The sequence below is a fragment of the Benincasa hispida genome, chromosome 2 (assembly GCF_009727055.1).
Source record: "Benincasa hispida cultivar B227 chromosome 2, ASM972705v1, whole genome shotgun sequence".
Taxonomy (NCBI): domain Eukaryota; kingdom Viridiplantae; phylum Streptophyta; class Magnoliopsida; order Cucurbitales; family Cucurbitaceae; genus Benincasa; species Benincasa hispida.
The window spans coordinates 56,911,514-56,933,102 of NC_052350.1; the positions used below are offsets into that span (position 1 = coordinate 56,911,514).

Here is a 21,589-nt window from a genome sequence, read left to right on the forward strand (position 1 = left end):
ATAAATAAAGCAAAACAAAAAAACAAATGAGAAATGACCTTCTGCTTACATCAACTTCATGTGAAGTTACCAACTTGACCCCATAGGCGTGTTAGGGCCACTGCTCGAAGCCATTCTCGCTCCTTATTGCACTCTTCGATTCTCGCTCGGCTCCCCGATTCTTGCTCGCACTCCTTTTGCACTCCCCGATTTTTGCTCACACTCCTCGATCCTTGCTCATGCTCCCTGATCCTCGCTCGTGCTTCCCAATTCTCGTTTGTGCTCTCCGATCCTTGCTCGCGCTCCCCGATTCGTAAAAGAAATCATCGCAACGGGAGAAGAAGACCAACGCAGAACCAACCAGAAGTGGTGGAAGAAGAAGAATGCAAATGAGAAGAAGAAGATGATCGCAAAAAAAAAATGTAGATTGAAGAAGAAAAAATGCAAAAAAATACAAAAATATGCAAAAACAAAGGAGATAGAATGTCATTAGGATTAAAGTGGTAATTTCATGCAGTGGTGACATCAACAGAAGACCAAATTTAATTAGTTTTCAAATTTAGGGTTAAATTTCATTTGAACCCTTATAAATGGGCTCTCTATACAATTATTTCACAAAAATGGTATTTTTTATAACAAAATCCCAAAGTCATATATACGGTTTATCCATTTATTACTTTTTCTCCCTGTTTTTGAAGGAAAATTGTGAATTCTCTGGCCAAAAATGGCTTCACTTCTTCCCCTTCATCCCACTGCATCTCTTCCCAACTCCCCAAAATTTAACCCATCACCCCTCTTCCACGCCCTCAATTCATGCTCATCAATGTCTGAGCTCAAGCAATTTCACTCCCAAATCATCCGTTTCGGCCTCTCTACAGACAATAATGCAATCGGCCGTCTCATCAAATTCTGTGCTGTTTCCAAGTATGGAGATCTTCACTATGCTCTTCTTTTATTCAATTCAATCCCTTACCCAGATGCTTTTATTTACAATACTTTAATTAGAGGTTACTTACAGTCCGAATCCCCTAAGTCTTCCTTACTTTCGTATTTGCAAATGCTTCATAACTCTGTTCTTCCCAATAAATTCACATTCCCTTCTTTAATTCGTGCTTGCTGTATTGATAATGCTGTCAAAGAAGGGAAACAAATTCATGCCCATGTTGTTAAATTTGGTTTCACAACAGATAGATTTACGAACAACAATTTGATTCATATGTATGCTAATTTTCAATCCTTGGAAGAAGCTAGAAGGGTGTTTGATTGTATTGAGTTACCTGATGTTGTAGCTTGGACTACTTTGCTTACTGGGTATGCTCAATTGGGATTTGTAGATGAAGGTTTACGAGTTTTCCAGTCGATGCCTGAACATAACTCTGCTTCTTGGAATGCTATGATATCTTGTTTTGTTCAAAACAATAGATTTCATGAGGCATTTAGTTTGTTTAATAGGATGAGATTAGAGAAAGTTGTTTTGGAGAAATATGTGGCTGCTAGTATGTTATCAGCTTGTACAGGATTAGGAGCACTTGAACAAGGGAAATGGATACATAGATACATTAAGAGAAATGGGATTGAATTGGATTCAAAACTTGCAACTACATTGATTGATATGTATTGTAAATGTGGTTGTTTGGATTGTGCTTTTGAAGTGTTTGTTCATTTACCTGAAAAAGGGATTTCTTCATGGAATTGTATGATTGGAGGGATGGCTATGCATGGGAAAGGAGAGGCTGCTATTGAACTTTTTAAAGAGATGGAGACCAAAACGGTGAAACCAGACAACATAACCTTCCTTAATGTACTAAGTGCTTGTGCCCACTCTGGATTAGTCGAAAAGGGGCGATACTATTTCTGTCATTTTACTCAAGTGTACGGTCTTGAACCCAGAGCTGAGCATTACGGATGCATGGTTGATTTGTACGGACGAGCCGGGATGTTGGAGGAAGCAATGAAGGTCATAAATGAGATGCCCATGAGTCCTGATGTAGGTGTGTTAGGTGCCTTTGTTGGAGCTTGTAAAATTCATGGGAACATAGAGTTGGGAGAGGAAATAGGGAAGAGAGTGATAGAACTAGAGCCTACAAATAGCGGGCGTTACGTACTACTCGGAAATCTATACGCCGAGGCAGGTAGATGGGAAGGTGTTGCAGAAGTAAGAAAGTTAATGAATGATAGAGAAGTGAAGAAGGCTGCTGGAGTTTCCATGATTGAATTGGAAGGTGTGGTGTATGAATTTATAGCAGGAGGAAGGAATCATCCTGAAGCAAAGGAAATTTATGCTAAACTTAATGATATGTTAGAATATATAAGAACTGAAGGATATGTAGCAGAGAATGGAATTGAGGAGGAGAAGGATAATCCTGTTTATTACCATAGTGAGAAACTGGCCATTGCTTTTGGGTTGCTCAAAACTAAAGCAGGGGAAATGCTTAGAATTACTAAGAATCTGAGGGTTTGTAAGGACTGTCACCAAGCTTTGAAGCTTGTTTCCAAGGTTTTTCAAAGAAAAATCATTGTAAGAGACAGAAATCGTTTCCATCATTTTGCTACTGGAGAGTGTTCTTGTAATGATTATTGGTAAAGAACATATCAACTCAGCTCTACTAATGCTTCTTTCTTGTGATTGTTTTGCCCATAAAATTCAGTTAGTTGTAAAAAACAGTGGAGTATTGTCATTGATCTTTCATAAACATTTCAAAACTATCATTAAGTAGAAATCATTTAGAATCCTATACGAAAATTGGGACTTGAAACGATGTAGTGGTGATCTAGAATGCTTAATATGTGAATTGATCAATCATACATGAAGTGACTTGCTTTCAATCTTCAATCGTCTTAAACCCTAATGTACTTATGAGAACAGATTAGCGCACCTCAATCAATCAAATGCTTTATATTAAACTTAAAGTATGTACACATACACGTGCTTGCCTTCAACTATGCACACTATCTAAAACAGAGATTCTTTGTTTTCCTCTCCAAACCACTCATTTTTCCATGTTGTTCCACGTCTCCTCTCTCAAGCTCAACCTTTTCTTACGCCAAGTTATTAACCCAAATCTCTTTGTAATTAGCTAAGTATGACACTCCAACTCTTCGTCACTAATCTCTATTGTTCCCCTGTCACTCTCGTGCATAATGGAACAATAGTGTAACATGTGAGATCTAGCCTAAAGTCCTCTCTCGAGAAAGACAATAAATCAAGAAATCAATCAAATGGTGATCAAGCACTCAACAACATTAAGAGGAAGCACGTTAGAAATGTAATTGACAAAAATTGGATTCAAGGTAATGCAATTAAAACAACAATGGTCCAGAAACTACATCGTCACCCTGTAACTAAGGGAAACCGCCAATGATATGGCTTCCATAGATAGAATCGTAATTACAATACAAAAATTCATAGAAAATTAAAGACAAGGGAAAGTGTAGGAAAAGTTATCTGACTCCACCCCTGAGGTAAATTGTTCTCTGAGCTCTTGACTCTTGTCTTCAAGCTCTCAAACTCTCTCTAACAAAATCCCGCACCTAAGACCTCTAGAATCTTGTTGTAATCTCGCTCTCTCAAACTGAGAGTCCCCAAAATAGATCTCCCCTCGAGGGACCATGGGTTCTATTAAGAGCTAAACTTGGGAGTAAAATTATTGAGGTTAAAAACTGAATGACCCAAACGCAACGTAAACCAATTTTTAGAGACCATAAGTGTATTTTTCTATTAAAAATTTGGGGAAATGCAAAAATAGAAGAAGCAACAAAAGAAAAAAAAAAATGAAAAGCCACCATTTTAGATGTGGATTTAGAGGCACCATTGGAAATTCTAAGAGGCAAATTCACAGAGAATTTAGAAACAACAAACGTAAAGACTCTTCAAACTCTTGAGAATGAAATACTTTTTGAAGACGAAAAGTATTTCAATGATCAAACAACTCACAAACTCAATAACTATAACTTCGAGAATATGGTGCAAAGTCCTCAAGTCAAATCAATATCGAGAACAAGCTACAAAACTATTCAGAACAAGTTTACTTTGATATAAAGAATCAGAGGATAAATATTAGAGATTGCACTACACCCACATATAAATCAATACAAATTCAAGTTTATTATACAAATTAAATTTCTTTGTTGAAATCTTGTGTGAAAAGGCATGTTTGGCATTTTTAAAAAATTGATGGACCTTGTAGACAAAAATTTGAAATTCAATCAATTATGTTGGTAAACTTTGTTTTTAAAGAGAATATATAAGTTTAAGACATTTTAGACTCAAAATCGATAATTTTGAGGCTTTACACATTAAACATGTCACCAACTATATACAGAACATTGATATTTATGAAATTTGTTCATAAAAAGAAAGTTGAATGTTTAACAAAAGTTTATATTCAAAACAACCCACCACAACTTTATATAAAAATAATGATGTAATTAAGAAAACCTGCATAGTAACTATGCTTTTGATTTCTTTATCACAGGAAAAACAATAAAGAAATAAACCAAGTGTGAGTTTGTTTGAATATTCACATGTTTAAGTGAATATTCTGTTATTCTTTCTTGCCCATTGCTGTCATAAAATCTTTGGGCTTGTCAAGTTTTATGGTTGATATTGTTTGTCTTTTTGCTTGGATTAAAAACCATACCTTGGTCGTGTGTTAAGCATAATTTTAATAACAGACATATGATATCAGTGGTAATTGATATCAATTATTAAACCAACGCATAACTCAGCTTTTCTTTCATTCAAAATTATCACCAAAACATCTATTATCTTTTTTTGTGATGAAATTCTTGAATAATTACATGTAGGAATTTTGACAAACTATTAGAAGATGGTTTAAGAAAATGACGGACTTCAAAGAACTCTATAAAAGGGAAATTATGGCTTTGGTTTCATATAATCTCGTTAAAAATACTGTAAGCTTAGAAATCTGAATAATAGTGTAAAAAGGCATTTGATGTGTAGAGTTGAGTTGAGTTGAATGGTATTTAAGAAGTTAGACTATCTACGGAGTTCGATGGTTTATATTTGAGGCAGTGTAGAGTTGAATTGGATGTTTGTGTTTCTAGTGCTTAGCTGAGTTTAGTTGAGTCAAAAAGTCTATTTTTTTAGGTGTAAAGTTGAGTTGGAGTATGTAGTGCAATTTTTTTAAATAATATTGATTGTCTTGTATTTTTTTTTTTTTTTGGCTATTTTTTAAATTTCCAATTACACACATAGTTTACTAAAAATTTTAACACTTAAAAACGCTTAATTTTTTTTCCATTCTTAAAACATAACAAATTTCTATAACATAAACATATACTGAGCACGAATTTTTAATTCTATTTTTGAATACTCAATTATATTACATATATTTTTTTTTTTTTTTTTTGCATTCCTAAACACCAAACATATTCCAAACAAATGAAAACTTTTCACAACTACTTATCCTTCAGCATGAATATTGAAGAAGCTTAAAAATTGAACAATTTTTTGTTTTTCCTTCTTGAAAAATATAATATATTTTCACCACACAATTTGAACACTCAATTGCATAACAACTTGCTCTACATCCCCAAAGTCATGTCATGTTCGAAGAAAATGAACATTTTCTTTAACCATTAACCCTCAATTAATTTTAACTCAACCATAATGTTAATTCAAAAAGGAAAAAGACAATTCTTATATTATGTTTTGTCATTTGTGAAATATGAATTTCAATTTTTATAGTTAATGATTTTTTCCTTTTTTGTGTAAATGTTTCATTCTTTACATTTTACACCAATATAACAAAATGATTTTTTTTTTTTGTGCAAACTCGTTTTTTCCAAACATATTTTATGGTTAGTTTTTGTCGCTATGTCTAACTTGTCACTTACAAATAAAATAATAATGTCCACAAAAATGTTTATGTACATGTAAAGAAAAGCAGAGCAATGAATGATATTCAATATATCACAAATTGTTCCCCAATAATTAAACAAATTTTGGATTATAAAAAATTGACTTCGAATTTAAAACTAATGAACTTCAAGCTAATTATTAGAGGAATTGTGCAATTAGTTTAGGGCCTACAAGTAAGAGGTAGTCTTCGTTGGAGTTGGTCACATGAAGTCAATGTTAGTGTTGGTTGTAAAAAGTGGTTGTCATTGGAGTTGATCATCAAAGATGGTCTTAATTGGAGTGTTGTCATTAAAGGTAGTTGTTGGAGCCTAAATGGTCCTTAGAGTTGGTCGCCGAAGGTGGTTGTCGGAGCTTGGAGTTGGTCATCGGAGTTGGCTACGCGAAGTGGTCGCTGAAGTTGCTTGTGCAAAGGTGGTCATGGGAGGTGGTTATGGGAGTTTGGAGTTGGTCATCAGAGTTAGCAGTATCAAGGTGGTCATCAGAGTTACTTTGTGTGAAGGCATAGTTTTCGTCGAAGATAGTTGTCAAAGCCCCGAGTTGGTTTTCGAAGTTGACCATGCGAGTGATCGTGGAAGTTTGGTAGCAGTAGTCGCCGACGGTGGCTGATAGGTAAAGCTACTAAAAATATCAGAGGGAGGGAAAGTCGGGGTGTGTTAGAGGGAGAGTTGGTAAAAAAATCAACTCAACTCCACCAACATTTAAAGTTGGTGGGTCAAACATCGAGTTAGTAATTTTTACCATATTACTTATCTGTATTAGTTATACAATTATAGTGACTCCCAAAAGCTCAATCACTCAACCATTCACCTAGGTTCCCCATATATTTGAGATCCCTCTCGCGGTAACTCGGGCTCCCCCTAAATTATGGTATTAATGAAGAATGTCTTAGGCTCCCTCTAAGATTGAGACATCCTCTCGGTTAGATTAAGCTCCCCTTAAGTTGTGAGACTCCTTCTCACTAGAATTATATCCTTCTTACATAGAACAAAATCCCCTTTGCTCAAATAGCTTAGGCTCCTAAGCTCGAGAAAACCTTCTCAAATGAATCACAATACACAAGCAATAAGCAACTCATAGTACGTTTCCATGCAATAAAACTCTTTCTCCATCCTACAATTGCGATCAAACACTCACAATAGTAAAGCACAATGTTGCATTTTAAAACAAAATTGCCAACCCGAGTCAAAGGATTAGATGTCCTTTGAATATGCACAATGGATACATGGACGAGCAACCCTGACTTTCAAAGTTGTCACCAAAAAAAAAATAAAAAAAGATCTACAAATAATACTACAAAAGGAAAAAATTAGATAAAGAAATTATTTTTTAGAATTAGCATTTCCGGAGAACATCCCTTCTTCAGAAAACCACCAATGCAGAGACATCTCAGGTAACATCTACTACACTTAAACAAATATTGTGAACCACACAATATCTAACAACTAGAAACTATATTAAAACCATGCTATGTCGTTTAATTGCATAGTGTGAGGAATGAGAAATTTAGATTTCTAAAGTCATGTGTTTGATACGTTTCTAATTTAATTGAGAGTTCAATTAATCTACATAATCCATTGATCTAGTCAATACCCTAGAATTGTTATACATTGAAATTCACTTCATTTGTGTATTTAGATTAATTTAGGAACTTGAAAATTTGGCAAGTAGTTGCAATAACTAATTGATATTTGATCTTGTGGATTATACTTGATTCCAAATTGTTTTTATATTATAATTTGACGTGTTCGCTTGAACGAATTAATCTTCTCTATCTAGATTTGCAAATCAACAGTGAAGATGATGAATTTTGATAGAATGAATAAATGAGAGTTCAAAATGAGTAGGGTTCTAAATCATTAACTGGATAAGGATGAAAAAAAAAATTAAGATCATTGTCCTAGAAGCATTGTGAGTTTAGTGAAACATCCTTGGTCCCTAAGATCAACCTTCACGATTGGACCGTTGCCCAGCCTCATCTAAGTGAAGGTCTATGATCGAAGTTTTCGAAGCCTTCAATCACCAAATGAAAGTTTAGATCGCACCATAGAGAGCCTAGGTTCTCACAAGCTAATTCTCAAGTTAATGCAGTAAAGAGTGGTTTGGAATGATAAAGACAAAAAGATAAAAGAATGAAATTAAAAGGGATAGATGAGCAATCTCACTAAATAATCTAGGGTTCGTCGGATGGATGACCCAAAAATTAGAGAAAAAAATGTGAAATGACCCCTTTTTAAAAAAAAAAATGTCGAGTGACCCTTTGCTAACATTGAATTCAGGTGAAATTACCAAAATATACTCGTGCACATGCGGAAAAGCAATCTCGCTCTTGCTCTCGTTCGTCTCACTCTCTCTTCTTTTTTATCTTATAAATCACTGTCACTTGCCCTCTCTTCTTTTTTTCACCCACAAATCATTGTCTCTCGCTTTAGCTCATCTTGCTCTCTCTTTATTTCCTCACTCACAAAATCAATCCTCTCTTTCGTCTCTTGCTCACCAGAGTTGGTCGCCTCGAAGCTGCTCTTGTGGACTCATCTTGCCGGAGAAGAAGAAGACGACGTGCAGAGGAAGATTTCTCACACCGGAGAAGAATAGGAGAAAGAAAAAGGAAGGGCAATACCGTAAATTCACGTGGTCATGACATCAGTAAAGGAGCATTTAACATTTTTTTAAAAAATTGGGTCATTTGTCATTTAACAGTCTAGTTTGAAGGAATGTCATCACCCAAATTGCAAATTTGATCATAGGAGTTCTACTATAGTCAATCATAAGCACACGATCTAGTTGATGAAGAAAAATAGAATCAAGCTTCCAAATACGTTACCTAAGATTTATATCTTAATTAAACTAAGATTGAAACTAACTGGGAATGAGAAGCATTCCATATTAATCTAACTCCTATAATAAGTCACAAGGAATATCGACACGATTAATTCTTCAGAAAAATCTAAATAAACTAATCGATTTCTTCTTTAGTCCTAAATCAATCATGCAAGCTATGTAACTTCGAAAAAGCTAGCCACGAAAAGACACACACAACTCGATTCTTGCTACTTAGGCAAATGATAGAACGACGATTATGGATCATACATCATTTATTAGATATTAGACATGCATTCATAATTAGGGTGTCGATCCAATTATTAAACACATGCTAAATGGTTAAAACATAGACTAAATAATACTTGCAACGAAGATATGAAATTAAGCCCAATCCTCACAAAATTCAATTTGGGTTCATCCAATCCTCTAGACTTGAAAATGGAAAACCTTACCTTTCCAGCAAGACGATAAAGTTAAAACATGACATCGTTCAACTCGATTATAAGGAAAAAAAAAACTAAAGAAAAGACTAAAAAATAGAGAAAGTGGAAGAGAGAATCAGGGGAGGGGGTTGGACAAGTGCCCAAAGGGTCTGACCTAAATTTGGCATTGCAACATTACTAATACCATCAACCCTTGGCATCTCGTAAGTTCGAGTGACACTGACCTGATTCTCCAATTCGAGAGCATCGTGATGCTATGCTTCTAGTTTAGTGTTGCTCTAAGTATTATGTAGAGTTGCTTTAAACTAAGCAAGCACTTTTAGATAGTGTGTAGATTGTCACAAGGGTCGAAAAGCGATGTTTTTCCAGAATTCTTATTTGATGTCTTATTATTTATTCATTATTATTATTATTATTATTTTTTTTTTTTTGTTCATTTCTTTCAACTCATTGTTCATTTTGTGCTAATAAAAATTGGTTTTCTTTTCTTTATAAGCTAAATTCTTTAAGGGTTTAATTTTGGTAGATGCCCTAAAAAGAATAAGTTAACTTTAGCAAAATTAGTTCACATGGTCATCCATTTCCTTATGCTATTTTTCTTATTGAGTTTAGTGATTAGTCGTTAATCTTAATAGGTTACTTAAGTTAGCATTCAAGTTGGATCATAATGTTGAGAAAGTTAGAAAAAATATACCACATAATTATAAGGGAATATGGGACTAATGGCCTGAAAATGGGAAGTCATGTGAACTAGAAAAAAGTCACTATTTAATCAAAAGGTTTGCATGCTTAATAACCTAAGTTCTAATTAGTCATATAAAGATAGGTTAAATTCCTTAAATTGCTAAAGAGGCTTAAAATCAAAACTAAATAGGAAACAAACTAGATTCATAGCATAAGGTCTCAGCTAGTGCCAAACTGGTCGAGGCTAAGGTGAGAGAATCACCAAATAGAAGCATGAATCTCTAACTTATTTCGACCTTATCCAAAGATAAGCTAAAAAATTCGAGATCAAACCTCATATAATTATATTCTTTTAAGTCTACAAAGGTAACTAATATTTATATATTTACTAAACTTAAAGGCACGTTACACTACTATTTTTTAATATCCAATTTAAACATTAGACCCTGTGTGGTAAATAGTAGATCAAATTTCTTCTTCTTTTTCTTTTTCTTTTTCTTTTTTTTTTCAAACTACTACCTTTGTCTAAATTGATAAATTTACCGTTAAAACGTGTGGAGGTAAAAGATGCACCAAATTTATACATCAACAATAATCAATCCTCAATCATGAATAATTTTGATGAGTTGAACTTATAACATGCTTTCTTTTAGAATGTTAGAATTTAGTGGAGATTTTAGCTCAAATTGATATCACTTTGTTAAGTGGATATCCTCAAGTCTAAGTGCATTACTTTAGAGTGCCATTTTTAGAATACTACACATTTATTATTAATATAAATACTACCAGAAAAAGACAAAGTCTATAACTTGTTTCCCCTTCCCCACTAGATACCATGAAATATAGATTACTAAATATTTGTGGGCCAGATGCATATATTAATTCCCCTCCAAATTAAGTACTGATTTGTAAAGATCCATCATGAATAATTTCCATTTTTCAACACATTAAAGTTTAATTAAATTAAGATCATCTAGCTGGCATGCGTTACATTTCCTATTGCAAGGAGTTCAAAGTTCTTGAAGTGCAAGCGCTCTCGCTGAAGTGATAGCATCCAAATTGCAATCCATACAGTTGGTCATGTAATATTCTAGGTTCAGGACTTGGAATTCGAATTACCCCAAATTTTCATGCATCTCCGATGATCTTTGCTTATTTTCAATACTCGTAAGATTGAAGACTATTCCCACAAACCAATATAGATTCTTTTAACGTGCTTTGGCCTCACTCACATGCTTTCTAGGAAAGTTTTTAGAAGGTCACTCAACATAGAATTGCTCCAAACTAAACACGTTTATCTAGAAAGTTTCTATAATTGAGCCACTGAAAAAAAAAAAGATACACTTTGTTAGTATAAATAGTAACTTTTAATTTTTTTAAGCTTTTCTTAACGATAGTTTCATATCCTCAGGTTCCTTCTCATTTGGGATTGATCTCAGTTTATTTATGTCCCTCCCTAAACTCGAGACATTATAAATCAAGCTGATAAATGAGAATGAGTTAGATCCAACCAAAGTTTTTTTTTTTTTTTTGTTGAAGAACCGAAAGACTTGGCGCATGTCTTAGAGGATATTTCTATTTTCCATGTCGAGCGATCTCATCACAATGTTTTGGCTCACAACCTGGCAACAAAGGCCTTGAATGAGAGAACACTTGATATTCTGCTTTATCCTTACCTATGGAATTCATTACTTATGACATTGTTATGTAGCTTTTTTTTCTACTCTGTCCCTTAAAAAAAATACTCATATTAGTTTTTTTTTCCTTAATCTCAACATTCAATTTTATAGTGTATTTAAACAATTGTATATGTTAAAATACATTTTACAACATGAAAAGTAAGATTTATATGACATTAATAAATACTAACACTAAATATACTATAAAAGGAATGTAGCTCAATGATAATTTACGTAACATTTTTTTTTTAAAAGATCGAATCTTATACTAAAAAAAAACTTACTAGACTTTGCCTTTTAAAAAAATAAAAAATAAATACTAGATTTTGCCAATAATCAAAATACTTAAGATTCTATTTGATTTTTGAAAATTAAGTCTATAAATACCATTTTCACCTTAAAAATTATTGCTTTGTCATCTATTTTTTTACCAATACCTTAAAAAACACAAGCCAAGTTTTAAAATTTTTTTGCTTTGTTATTTACTTTTTACCAATGTTTTCAAAAACTAAACCAAGTTTTGAACATTAAAAAAATAGTTTTTAAAAACCCTTTTTTTTTAAATTTAGCAAAGAATTCACCTTTTTTATTAAACAAAAATAAAAATTATCATAAGAAATATAGAGAAAATAAGTTTAATTCTCAAAAAAAACAAAAATCAAGAACCAAATTGTTACCAAACAATATCTAAAAAAAGTAATTTCAAAAACTTGTTTGTTTTGTAATTTGGTTAAGAATGCGGTTTTACTTCATAAAGATGTGAATATAGTAAGAAATTGAGAGAAAATAAACTTAATTTTCAAAAATCAAATAATAATGAAATGGACCGTAATTAAAATCATTAAGATTTTTGGTTAAATAATCCATTAACACTACTTAAATAAATGTTAAATTTAGCAACCAAAACATATCAATTATGATTTAAAGCAAAAATTTACCACAATAGTGAACTCAAATAATTGTTATATGAATTAATCATTATATAAGATAAAAGTTAGTTCATATTTTCAACATGTTAAAAATTTAACATAACCCAAATTGGGTATCAATTATTGTTTGATATTAAAGTGACATATCATTAGTTTTCCTTAATTAAAAAGATAAAACAATTGAAATTATATAAAGAAGGATTAGTGGCATTTCCTAGAATTCCAAATAAAATTAGGGGCAAAGCTTAGGAACCCATATTATAAATTCTCTAGTGGGCAGGCCAAAGAAAGATCCCTTTTTTTTCTTTTTTTCCTTTTTTTTTCCCCCCTTTCTTTCTTGTTGCCTTCTATAACCTCTAATTTGCATCTTCCATGAAAGCTTCTTCTCTTCACCAAAAATGGAGCCCAAAATCCTTCCTTTTCTCTTCCACTAAACCCTAATAGCCAAGCCCTTTTTTTTTTTAATTTCTATTTCTAAAGAAAATAAGAAATTAGTGTTTTTAGGGTTTTCTCTCTCTCTCTCTCTTTTTTTTTTTTTTTTGTAAAAAAACATTTCTCAATGTCCAAAATCTCAGGGTGTTCTGATGATGGTGGGAGCTTTGTTTCTGATGGTGAGAAATTAGAGAATCAGTTCAGCCATGGAAGCTCTCAATCCCATCAATACCCTCAGCTAAAAGCTCCCAAGAAGAAAAGGAACTTGCCAGGAACACCAGGTAGTTCTTTTTTTTTCCCTTTTCTTCCATTTTATTTAGGTTAAATTACAATTTTGGTCCTTACGATTTCGAAAAAATTAAGATTTATCTCCTAAGATATGATAAAACTTCGTAAATAGTCTATATGATTTGATAATATTCATATAAATAGTCTTTGCAGTAGGAACCATTTAAGACAGGTTTATCAAATTATAGGGACTAAATTTTAGAAATTTATAATTTAATTATATATTTATTATGGTGTTGATTTAATTGACATATGACCTAAATTATTTAATCTATTACAAGAAACAATTTTATTTTAGTTTTTAATTTAATAAATCAAGTCAATTGGGAGGGTTTTGATTCCATGGAGTGTTTTGTTAAGTTTTGAGAAGAAAAATTCTAGTACTATCGTAATATAGAATTCTTCCATTCAATATTTGGCATGTTATTTAAAAATATACTATATTTTCTTTTTCAAACTATGCATTATTCTTAAATGATTCTTTTATTACAATAAAAAAAAATGAGATTTTCAAAAATAAAAAAATAAGAGAAATTATTTACACAAAATAACAAAATTTAATTATCTTTTATAGAGGTTAATAGAAATCTATAGTATCTCTTAGTGATAGAAACTCTATCAATTTCTATATGATAGATGCGGATAATAGTTTATTAATGTCTTTCACTTTTTTTATTATTATTTCTATGAATAGTTTGAGATGAAAATTTTCAATAAAAAAAATAGAAAGTAGTACTAAAAAATTTTAAATGGATATGTGATGTGAGTTTGACATAGAAAAAGATAGGAGAGAGAGAAGAAATTTCATAATTGGGGGTTTGAACAAGAGACTTTATTATTGAAATTATTTATTTTATTTTGCTTTTTTGAAAAATATTTTTGAAATTTGAAATATGGATAGAATTTTAAAAATATTTTTGGAGGGCAGAATACAAAATAATACCATAATTTAAATATCTGAGTAGTTGGAATGACTTTCAATTATTGGAGGGGGATTACAATGATTGCTATGTACTGTTTGGACTTTTCCCATCTTCATCATCCTAATTTTTAATGTTTTTGTTTAAAAAAATAATTATAACATATCCTAAATTTGTTTTATTTTATTTTATTTTTTTTAAATGCTATTTACATAAATTACCTCAAATACTTGTCCTAAATTTCATAATTGTATGGAAATGAAAATTATTTTAAAATATTTTTTAACTTGAAAAACCAAAATTAAATATTGAAAAATGAACGATGTCTAAATGAGCCCATTATATGGGGGGATTGTATGAAATTTTTAATAGTCATATATATATAATATTAATATGAACCATATATTAATTAAAGAAAATAATTTAACAGGAATAGTGAAACATATATTATATAAAATTTGAAATATTATATAGACTAACAATATTAGAGGTAGGTCAGAAAACTTGGCCAACCAAATCTGACCAATCTAATTTAAATAGTGTAGGGTAATACCATTTAATTTATTTTCTCCCAATTTAACTCTTTCTATTAATGTTTTTGAAAATTAAATCAATTAAAAAAATAATTTTTTATATTAGAATTTGATTAAGAATTCAAGTGTTTCTTAGAGAGATACAAAAATATAATTGAGAAATTCGGAGAAAAACCTACCTTTCAAAAATTAAAAGTAAATTAAAAGTAGAGGCTCTGTTGGATAACTATTTTGTTTTTTATTTTTAGTTTTTGGAAATTAAATTTATATACATCTCTCCCACCTCTAAATTTCTTGTTTTAATATATATTTTTTTACCAACGATTTCAAAAACCAAACCAAGTTTTGAATATTTTTTTATATAAAAAAATATTAAGAATTCAACAATTTTGCTTAAAGGAAGATAGAAACCATGATAAGTAGTGAAAAGAAGACAGGCTTAATTTTCAAAAACAAAAAATCAAAGACATTTGGTGACCATTTGATTTACAAAATTGATAACGAAAGAGACATGAGATTTCATCTCAAAATCATTTCACAGGGATATATGTTGACGTTTCTCATATTTTCAACGTGGGACGTTAACAAAAAATTTAAAAAAGGATGGTGATATTTTCATGAATATCGATATTCAAATCGTTGTATATATGTAGATCCTGATGCGGACGTGGTAGCGTTATCTCCAAAAACTCTTATGGTGACGAATCGATTCATTTGCGAAATATGCAACAAAGGATTTCAAAGAGACCAAAACTTGCAACTGCACAGGCGAGGGCATAACCTACCATGGAAGTTGAAGCAAAGGACGAGCGGGAGCGAGACAAAGAGGAAGGTGTACGTGTGCCCAGAACCGTTGTGCGTCCACCATGAACCGGCGCGGGCGCTCGGAGACCTCACCGGAATCAAGAAACATTACAGCAGAAAACATGGGGAGAAGAAGTGGAAATGTGAGAAATGCTCCAAAAAATATGCAGTTCAATCTGACTTGAAAGCTCATTCCAAAACCTGTGGCTCCAAGGAATACAAATGTGACTGTGGCACAATCTTTTCCAGGTTAATATATATTTTTACTTTCACCAAAGCGTATATTAATACATATATATACATACATGATATAAATTAGCTTATATTACAAAATTTACGATATTTGAATTTCAAATTTAGCTTCTAAGCTATAATCTACCAACTTGACATAAAATCGAATGTTTAGGGTTTTATTTGACATAAAATTTAAATTTATATTTCAAAATTTTATAATTTAACCATATATATTTTATATATAGATGTCATATGAACCATGAAATTAAGATTAAATGTAGTACGTCAGATGTGATGTTTGAAAACAAATAAAGATTAAAATAAAATAAAACTTAATGAAGATAGAACTATCGATAAAAACTAGAATAATTTTTTAATGCAAATTGCGAGAGCAAAATTAATATTTTAAAATTTTATTAAGAATAATTAAATTGACTTACAAGTTTATTAGGATTGGTTTAGTTCTAAAAAATATTAAATCTAAGTTGATTCAAGGGGAGTTTTCATACCATTATTAAGTTAAAGTATATTTGTCTTTTCTTATTATAAGTTTGTTTTATATTCACATGCCAAAACTCTCTATTACATTTCATTTTATACCTATGCTCTTAAAATTTGTATAAACTTTGTCCCCATATCTCAATTTAATGTCAAAACCCTATTGTCTTTTTTGTTGTTACTAGATGTCCATGAGTTACTAAATTAAAGATAGTAAAGGGTAAAAATTTAAGATCCCGTTTGGTAGTTTATTTTTTTAAAAAAAAATTAAGTTTATATCATTCACATTTTTTAACATGATTTACATTTTTCTTGACTACAATGGTTGAATTCTTAGCCAAATTCTAAAAACAAAAACTACTTTTTTTAATTCTCAAAATTTGGCTTAATTTTTTTAAATCATTTGTGAAAAATCGATAACAAAAAGGAAATTGGAGGTGGAAGTAATGTCCATAGCCTTAATTTTAAAAAAATAAAAACTTAAAACAAAATATGGCCTAAATGTTTACAAAATTATTTCTTCATCAACTCCATAATGATGCAACAGGAAATCGAAAAATCAAAATACCAAATCGATCCCCTGGTTTGGTTTGATTTTTAGTATAAAATTGGACATTGTGCTTTTTATTTGGAGAGAACAAAAAATTATTGATTTAGATTGGTTTTGCATTAAAAAAACCAATCAAAATCGAATCGAACTCAAGGTATATATATACCCTTACAAATAAATTCTAATAATAGTTATCTTTTAGTATTTTAATTATAACAGTGCCTGTATTTGTTGTTTAGAAAAAGATCAATTATCATGGTGCATGCATTATCTTTTGAAAAATGCAGAAAAAAAAAAAAAAAAAAAAAAAAAAAAAAAAGTCCAATTTCAATATATAAAAAACAAAACTATAATTGGAAATAAAAATTAAAAATGGAAGAAAAAAAGACAAAAATTTGAGAACAAAACTAAGAACAAACTCGAAATAAAAACTAAATCCATTGATTTTGTTCTTCATTGGACATCCATTTGGTTTCCTTATTTATAAAATTGATTGATTTGATTTAGTTCTTAATTAACCCCAAATCGATTAAACTGACCCGAGTAAGATAAATATCTAAGATAACTATTTTAAACAAAAATTTGTCACCAACATATTTAGGTTGCATCATCATAAACATCTCCTAAACTTTAATTTTATTTTTCTTTTATTTTTTCAGAAGAGATAGCTTTATCACCCACAGAGCATTTTGTGATGCCTTAGCACAAGAAAACAACAAACTATCTCATCAAGTATCAACAACAATGGCTTCCACCGCCATTAATGCACCTTCCTTTCTTTCTCAATCCCCCGTCCTTTTGCCGCCATTAACGCTGCCCCATGACCTTATGCCTATTCCTCCAAAGCCCTTAAACCTATCTGTTGGATCCATGTTTTCATCTTCCATTTCCAATAACTCCACCACCGCCGCCAACGACGGCCACCACTTTCCCTCCCCCTCTGCCTTCATGTCTGCCACCGCCCTTCTGCAGAAGGCAGCTCAGATGGGAGCTGCCGTTAGCGGTGGTGGAAACTCTACTCTTTGTTTGGACTCGTCGATGAGCCATGAGAAGGTGTTGAATAATACTACTCTCAAACTCAAAAAGTTTAGAAAAATAGGCTAATTGTTTTATAGGTTTCAATTTACGTATCATAAGTATGAGCTTTTAGTTAATTTTTTATATGACGTATTTTTTATTAAATAAAAAATTTTAGGCCTTAATAAATAATTACCATTTGGTTTTTGGTTTCTCAAAATTAAGCTTACAAACATATCTTACATCTCTTATTTCTTACTTTGTTATATAGTTTCTACCATCAAGATTTTCAAAAACCAAATAAAGTTTTGAAAACTTAAGGCCCCATTTAGTTTTTTGTCTTTGTTTTTTAAAATTAAATCTATAAACACTACTTTCATCTCCAAATTTCTTCCTATATTATCTACTTTTTCTCAGTTGTTTAAAAAACTAAGCTGAAATTTGAAAAACTAAAAAAAGTAGGTCCCATTTGGTAACCATGTGGTTTTTTGTTTTTGTTTTTGAAAATTAAGCCTAATGCAATGGTTGTAACAAATGTGGTTTCTCGAATACAATGGTTGAATTCTTAACCAAATTCTAAAAACAAAAACAACTTTTTGAAAGCTACTTTTTTTAATTCTCAAAATTTTGCTTGGTTTTTTAAATCATTGGTGAAAAGTAGATAAAAAAAGGGAAAAAATGAAGTGGAAGTAGTGTTTTATAGGTTTAATTTAACAAAAAAAAAATGAGACTGTAATTTTTAAAACTTGTTTTTGTTTTTTGGAATTTGGCTAAGAATTCCACAATTGTAGTTAAGAAATATGCAAATCATCGAAAGAAATGTGGATGAAATAAGCTTAATTTTAAAAAACTAAAAATAAAAAACAAAATAATTATCAAACGAAACCTAAAACAAAGTAGTTTTTGAAACCTATTTTTAGAATTTTATTTTTAATTATTCAAAAACCAAAGCCTTAAAAGATCAAGTGATTATTAAATAGGAATTTAAGTGATGAAGTCATTTACCTATTAAATGAAATAGAAATATATTGGTATAAACATGTCAAAGCTAAAAGTAGGTATTTACCAACTTACTATTTATATGTACACAAACATTTTTACTATTTTTTTTTCAAACAAAATTTGACTGCATCTTAGGTTACAAATACATGTTACATTTGTACGTCTCACAAAATTATTCATATATAACGTGGCATGTCACAAATTCTTCTTACTTTTTAAAAAATAAATTTTAGTTTTCTTATTGTAAAAGTAGAATGAGAGTACAAAATTGAGTGCTTGCTGCTTCTTTTTTCTTTATAACTTTGGTTTATTTTAATTTAGTTCATGAATCAAAATAATATCATATCTAACATTTATGGATGAAAATATAATTCTATAACTTCATTTATCTATATTATTAACATATTTGAGTTACTCTATGTAAAGCTCAATTTGTATATCAATATTTACTTGGAAGAAAATTATATTACATATTTCAAACATATAATTGACCATTGTGATACATATTTAAATTACTATTGAATCAAAGTTATGTCAATTTATAGTATTTAATCTTTTATTCATATATTCTTAACAGAAAGGATTTGTAACAACCATGGCTCCCTCTTCCTTCTGTGGGCTATTAGCTACCAACTGTTTGCAAAAATGTCAAGAAGAAAACATTTTGTCCCATCTATCTTCCAAGGGCAAAGCTGCGGACACGGAGATGATCGTCGACGACAACATTCCGATGCTGAACGGAGTGTTCGATCAGCCGCTCGTGGAGGCGGCGAGGACGAAGACGATGACACTAAATTTGTTGGGGGCTGAGGGAGGAAAAGGAATGACATTTCAAGCACAAGAAAATGTGGGGTTTGGAGGGCTTGTGGAGAATATGAGTTACTTTAGAAACCAAGGAGCCAATATGGGAAGGAATATTTGGGAGATTTAATAGTTTGAGAGTGAAAGCAAAGGCCATGTGATTTGTGATGTTTTTTTTAATATAGTTCTCCTCCTTGTTAGAAAATATTAAGAAACATTTTTTCCTTTTCAAATGACAATTATGGATAATTTTATATGCTCATAAGGAAACCTAAAGTCATATACAATTAAAAAAAAAAAAAAAGAAAGAAAAAACATAGAACTATATGAATACACACAATTTAACTATGTGAGTTGATGATGTTTTTTTTTTTTACTATATAGTATGTATCCAAGAAACTTAATATGGAGAATATCAGTTAAATTGATGAGAAATACACATATAATATATGCCAATTATAAAATGCTTCACTAAAAAATTCTAGACCATTATCTATTTTAAGGAACTTTATTTGTCTAAATGTGTTTTGTTTCTTTATACCTTAGTTTTCTTTCTTTAAATTTATCTAGAGTTTGGTGTCTTGTTTTGTTTTCGGGAAAGAAAAATAGCAAGTTACACCCATTAAAAATTGACACGTGTCAATTTTTTAAAAATGATTAAAAATATTCTTTTTGTGTATGTATAAGAAAGGGGAGTATGAAAGTTGCACCTAAATATTGCTCTTAGAAAATATATCAACTTTTTCCAGAATAATAATTAGTGAGTTAAAGAAACTACCTTGAATCAATTGAAGAGGGTACTTGTGAGAATGTCGCAAAGAAGTCTTTGTTAGCATAATATGTCAATGATTTGCTAGCATCCATCTTGTTGGTAAATAACTTTTATCTCAAATAAGCTTTATTAGGAAGATCTACTATCACTACAAGAAATTTGGGCTTTATTATCGGTTGGAAAAACTAAAAACGGATGTATAATGTCGGTTAAAAAAAAGTGAATCTTTAATGTCGGTTTTAAACTGACATTAAAGATACATTTTAATTAGATTACAATATCGGTTTAAAACCGACATTGTAGATGGCCATTTATTTTTTTTCTTTAGTAAAAAATATCCTCTTTTTCATTTCTCTCTCATTTCTCACTTCTCTCCTCAAAACTCTCTTCCATTTGACCAAATCTCACTTCTCTCATTTCTCACTTCGTTCGTGGAGAGGTGCAGATCTCACCATCGTCAACTTTGTTTGTTTAATCTGTTCGTGGAGGTGCCAGCATTCAGATCTGCAGTCAGCTCGTCGTCGACGTTTAGATTTGCGGACATTGACGCTCATGCAACTCTGAACATCTCGCTCGTGTGGCCAAATCTGAAGTTCACCTCATCGCTGGTGTCGGATATGCAGATTGTGCGATCGTGGGTTTTTCAGATCGAGTTGTCTATTTTCCCAATCCACTTGTGGGTCTTCAGATCTAGCCGTTCAAGTTCGTTTTTCAAATCTATTCCAATCTTCGAGCCCCAGGTCAGAACCTTTCAAGCTTGTGGGTTGAGTGAAGCTCTTCATAATTTTTGTGTGGGTTGTTTGAGTTGTTTGCTTGCTCCAAAGGTAAAATTTTCAAATGTTGTTTTCTGATCGACGACGACTTCAAAACTTTATCAATAAATTTAAGGATTATCATGTCATATGATATAATTTTATCTTTCTTTTCATTAGGCATTGTGATCGGAAGTTTGTAGGAATCAAAAAGGTACACTTGTATCATCTTTTGTTGTCCAAGAATGGTTATAATTTTTAGGAGCGTACATGCGTTGGGTTGGGTTGGGGGATTTTTTGGGACCAACCCGAAAAATTCAGGTTGGTTGGGTTGGCTACCCGAATGACCCAAATAAGGTTTCCAACCCAATCCTTAAGATATGGGTTGGGTTAGATTGTCGAGTTATTTATTCTTCTTTTATTTTTTTATTACATTTTTTATAAACTTAAAAATACTTAAATTTGTGTACACATACTAATAATTAAAATTTCATAAAAACTCGAATGTTAAATGTAAAAATCCAAGAAATCTATTATAAACTTCATATAAATATCATAGTTACAATAT

At 31.1% G+C, this 21,589-nt stretch overlaps 2 protein-coding genes across 4 annotated transcripts; both read left to right on the forward strand.

The window, feature by feature from the left end:
- Positions 1-631: 631 nt before the first annotated feature.
- On the forward strand, positions 632-2,699 carry LOC120072308 (pentatricopeptide repeat-containing protein At5g66520-like). Of its 3 annotated transcripts, none has more exons than XM_039024763.1 (2): positions 771-903; positions 1,314-2,699. In XM_039024763.1, exons 1-2 carry the CDS (start codon positions 864-866, stop codon positions 2,561-2,563), a joined length of 1,290 nt encoding a protein of 429 aa, XP_038880691.1. In that variant the 5' UTR covers positions 771-863; the 3' UTR covers positions 2,564-2,699. The 3 variants fall into 3 exon arrangements, with proteins under 3 accessions (XP_038880689.1, XP_038880691.1, XP_038880690.1); XM_039024762.1 differs by having other exon boundaries at positions 774-903; positions 1,269-2,699; XM_039024761.1 differs by having other exon boundaries at positions 632-2,699.
- Positions 2,700-12,681: 9,982 nt separating this feature from the next.
- LOC120070926 (protein indeterminate-domain 12-like) lies at positions 12,682-19,757 on the forward strand. Its single transcript, XM_039022837.1, has 4 exons — positions 12,682-13,131; positions 15,245-15,644; positions 17,337-17,730; positions 19,274-19,757. Exons 1-4 carry the CDS (start codon positions 12,978-12,980, stop codon positions 19,625-19,627), a joined length of 1,302 nt encoding a protein of 433 aa, XP_038878765.1. The 5' UTR covers positions 12,682-12,977; the 3' UTR covers positions 19,628-19,757.
- The last annotated feature ends 1,832 nt before the right edge of the window (positions 19,758-21,589 follow it).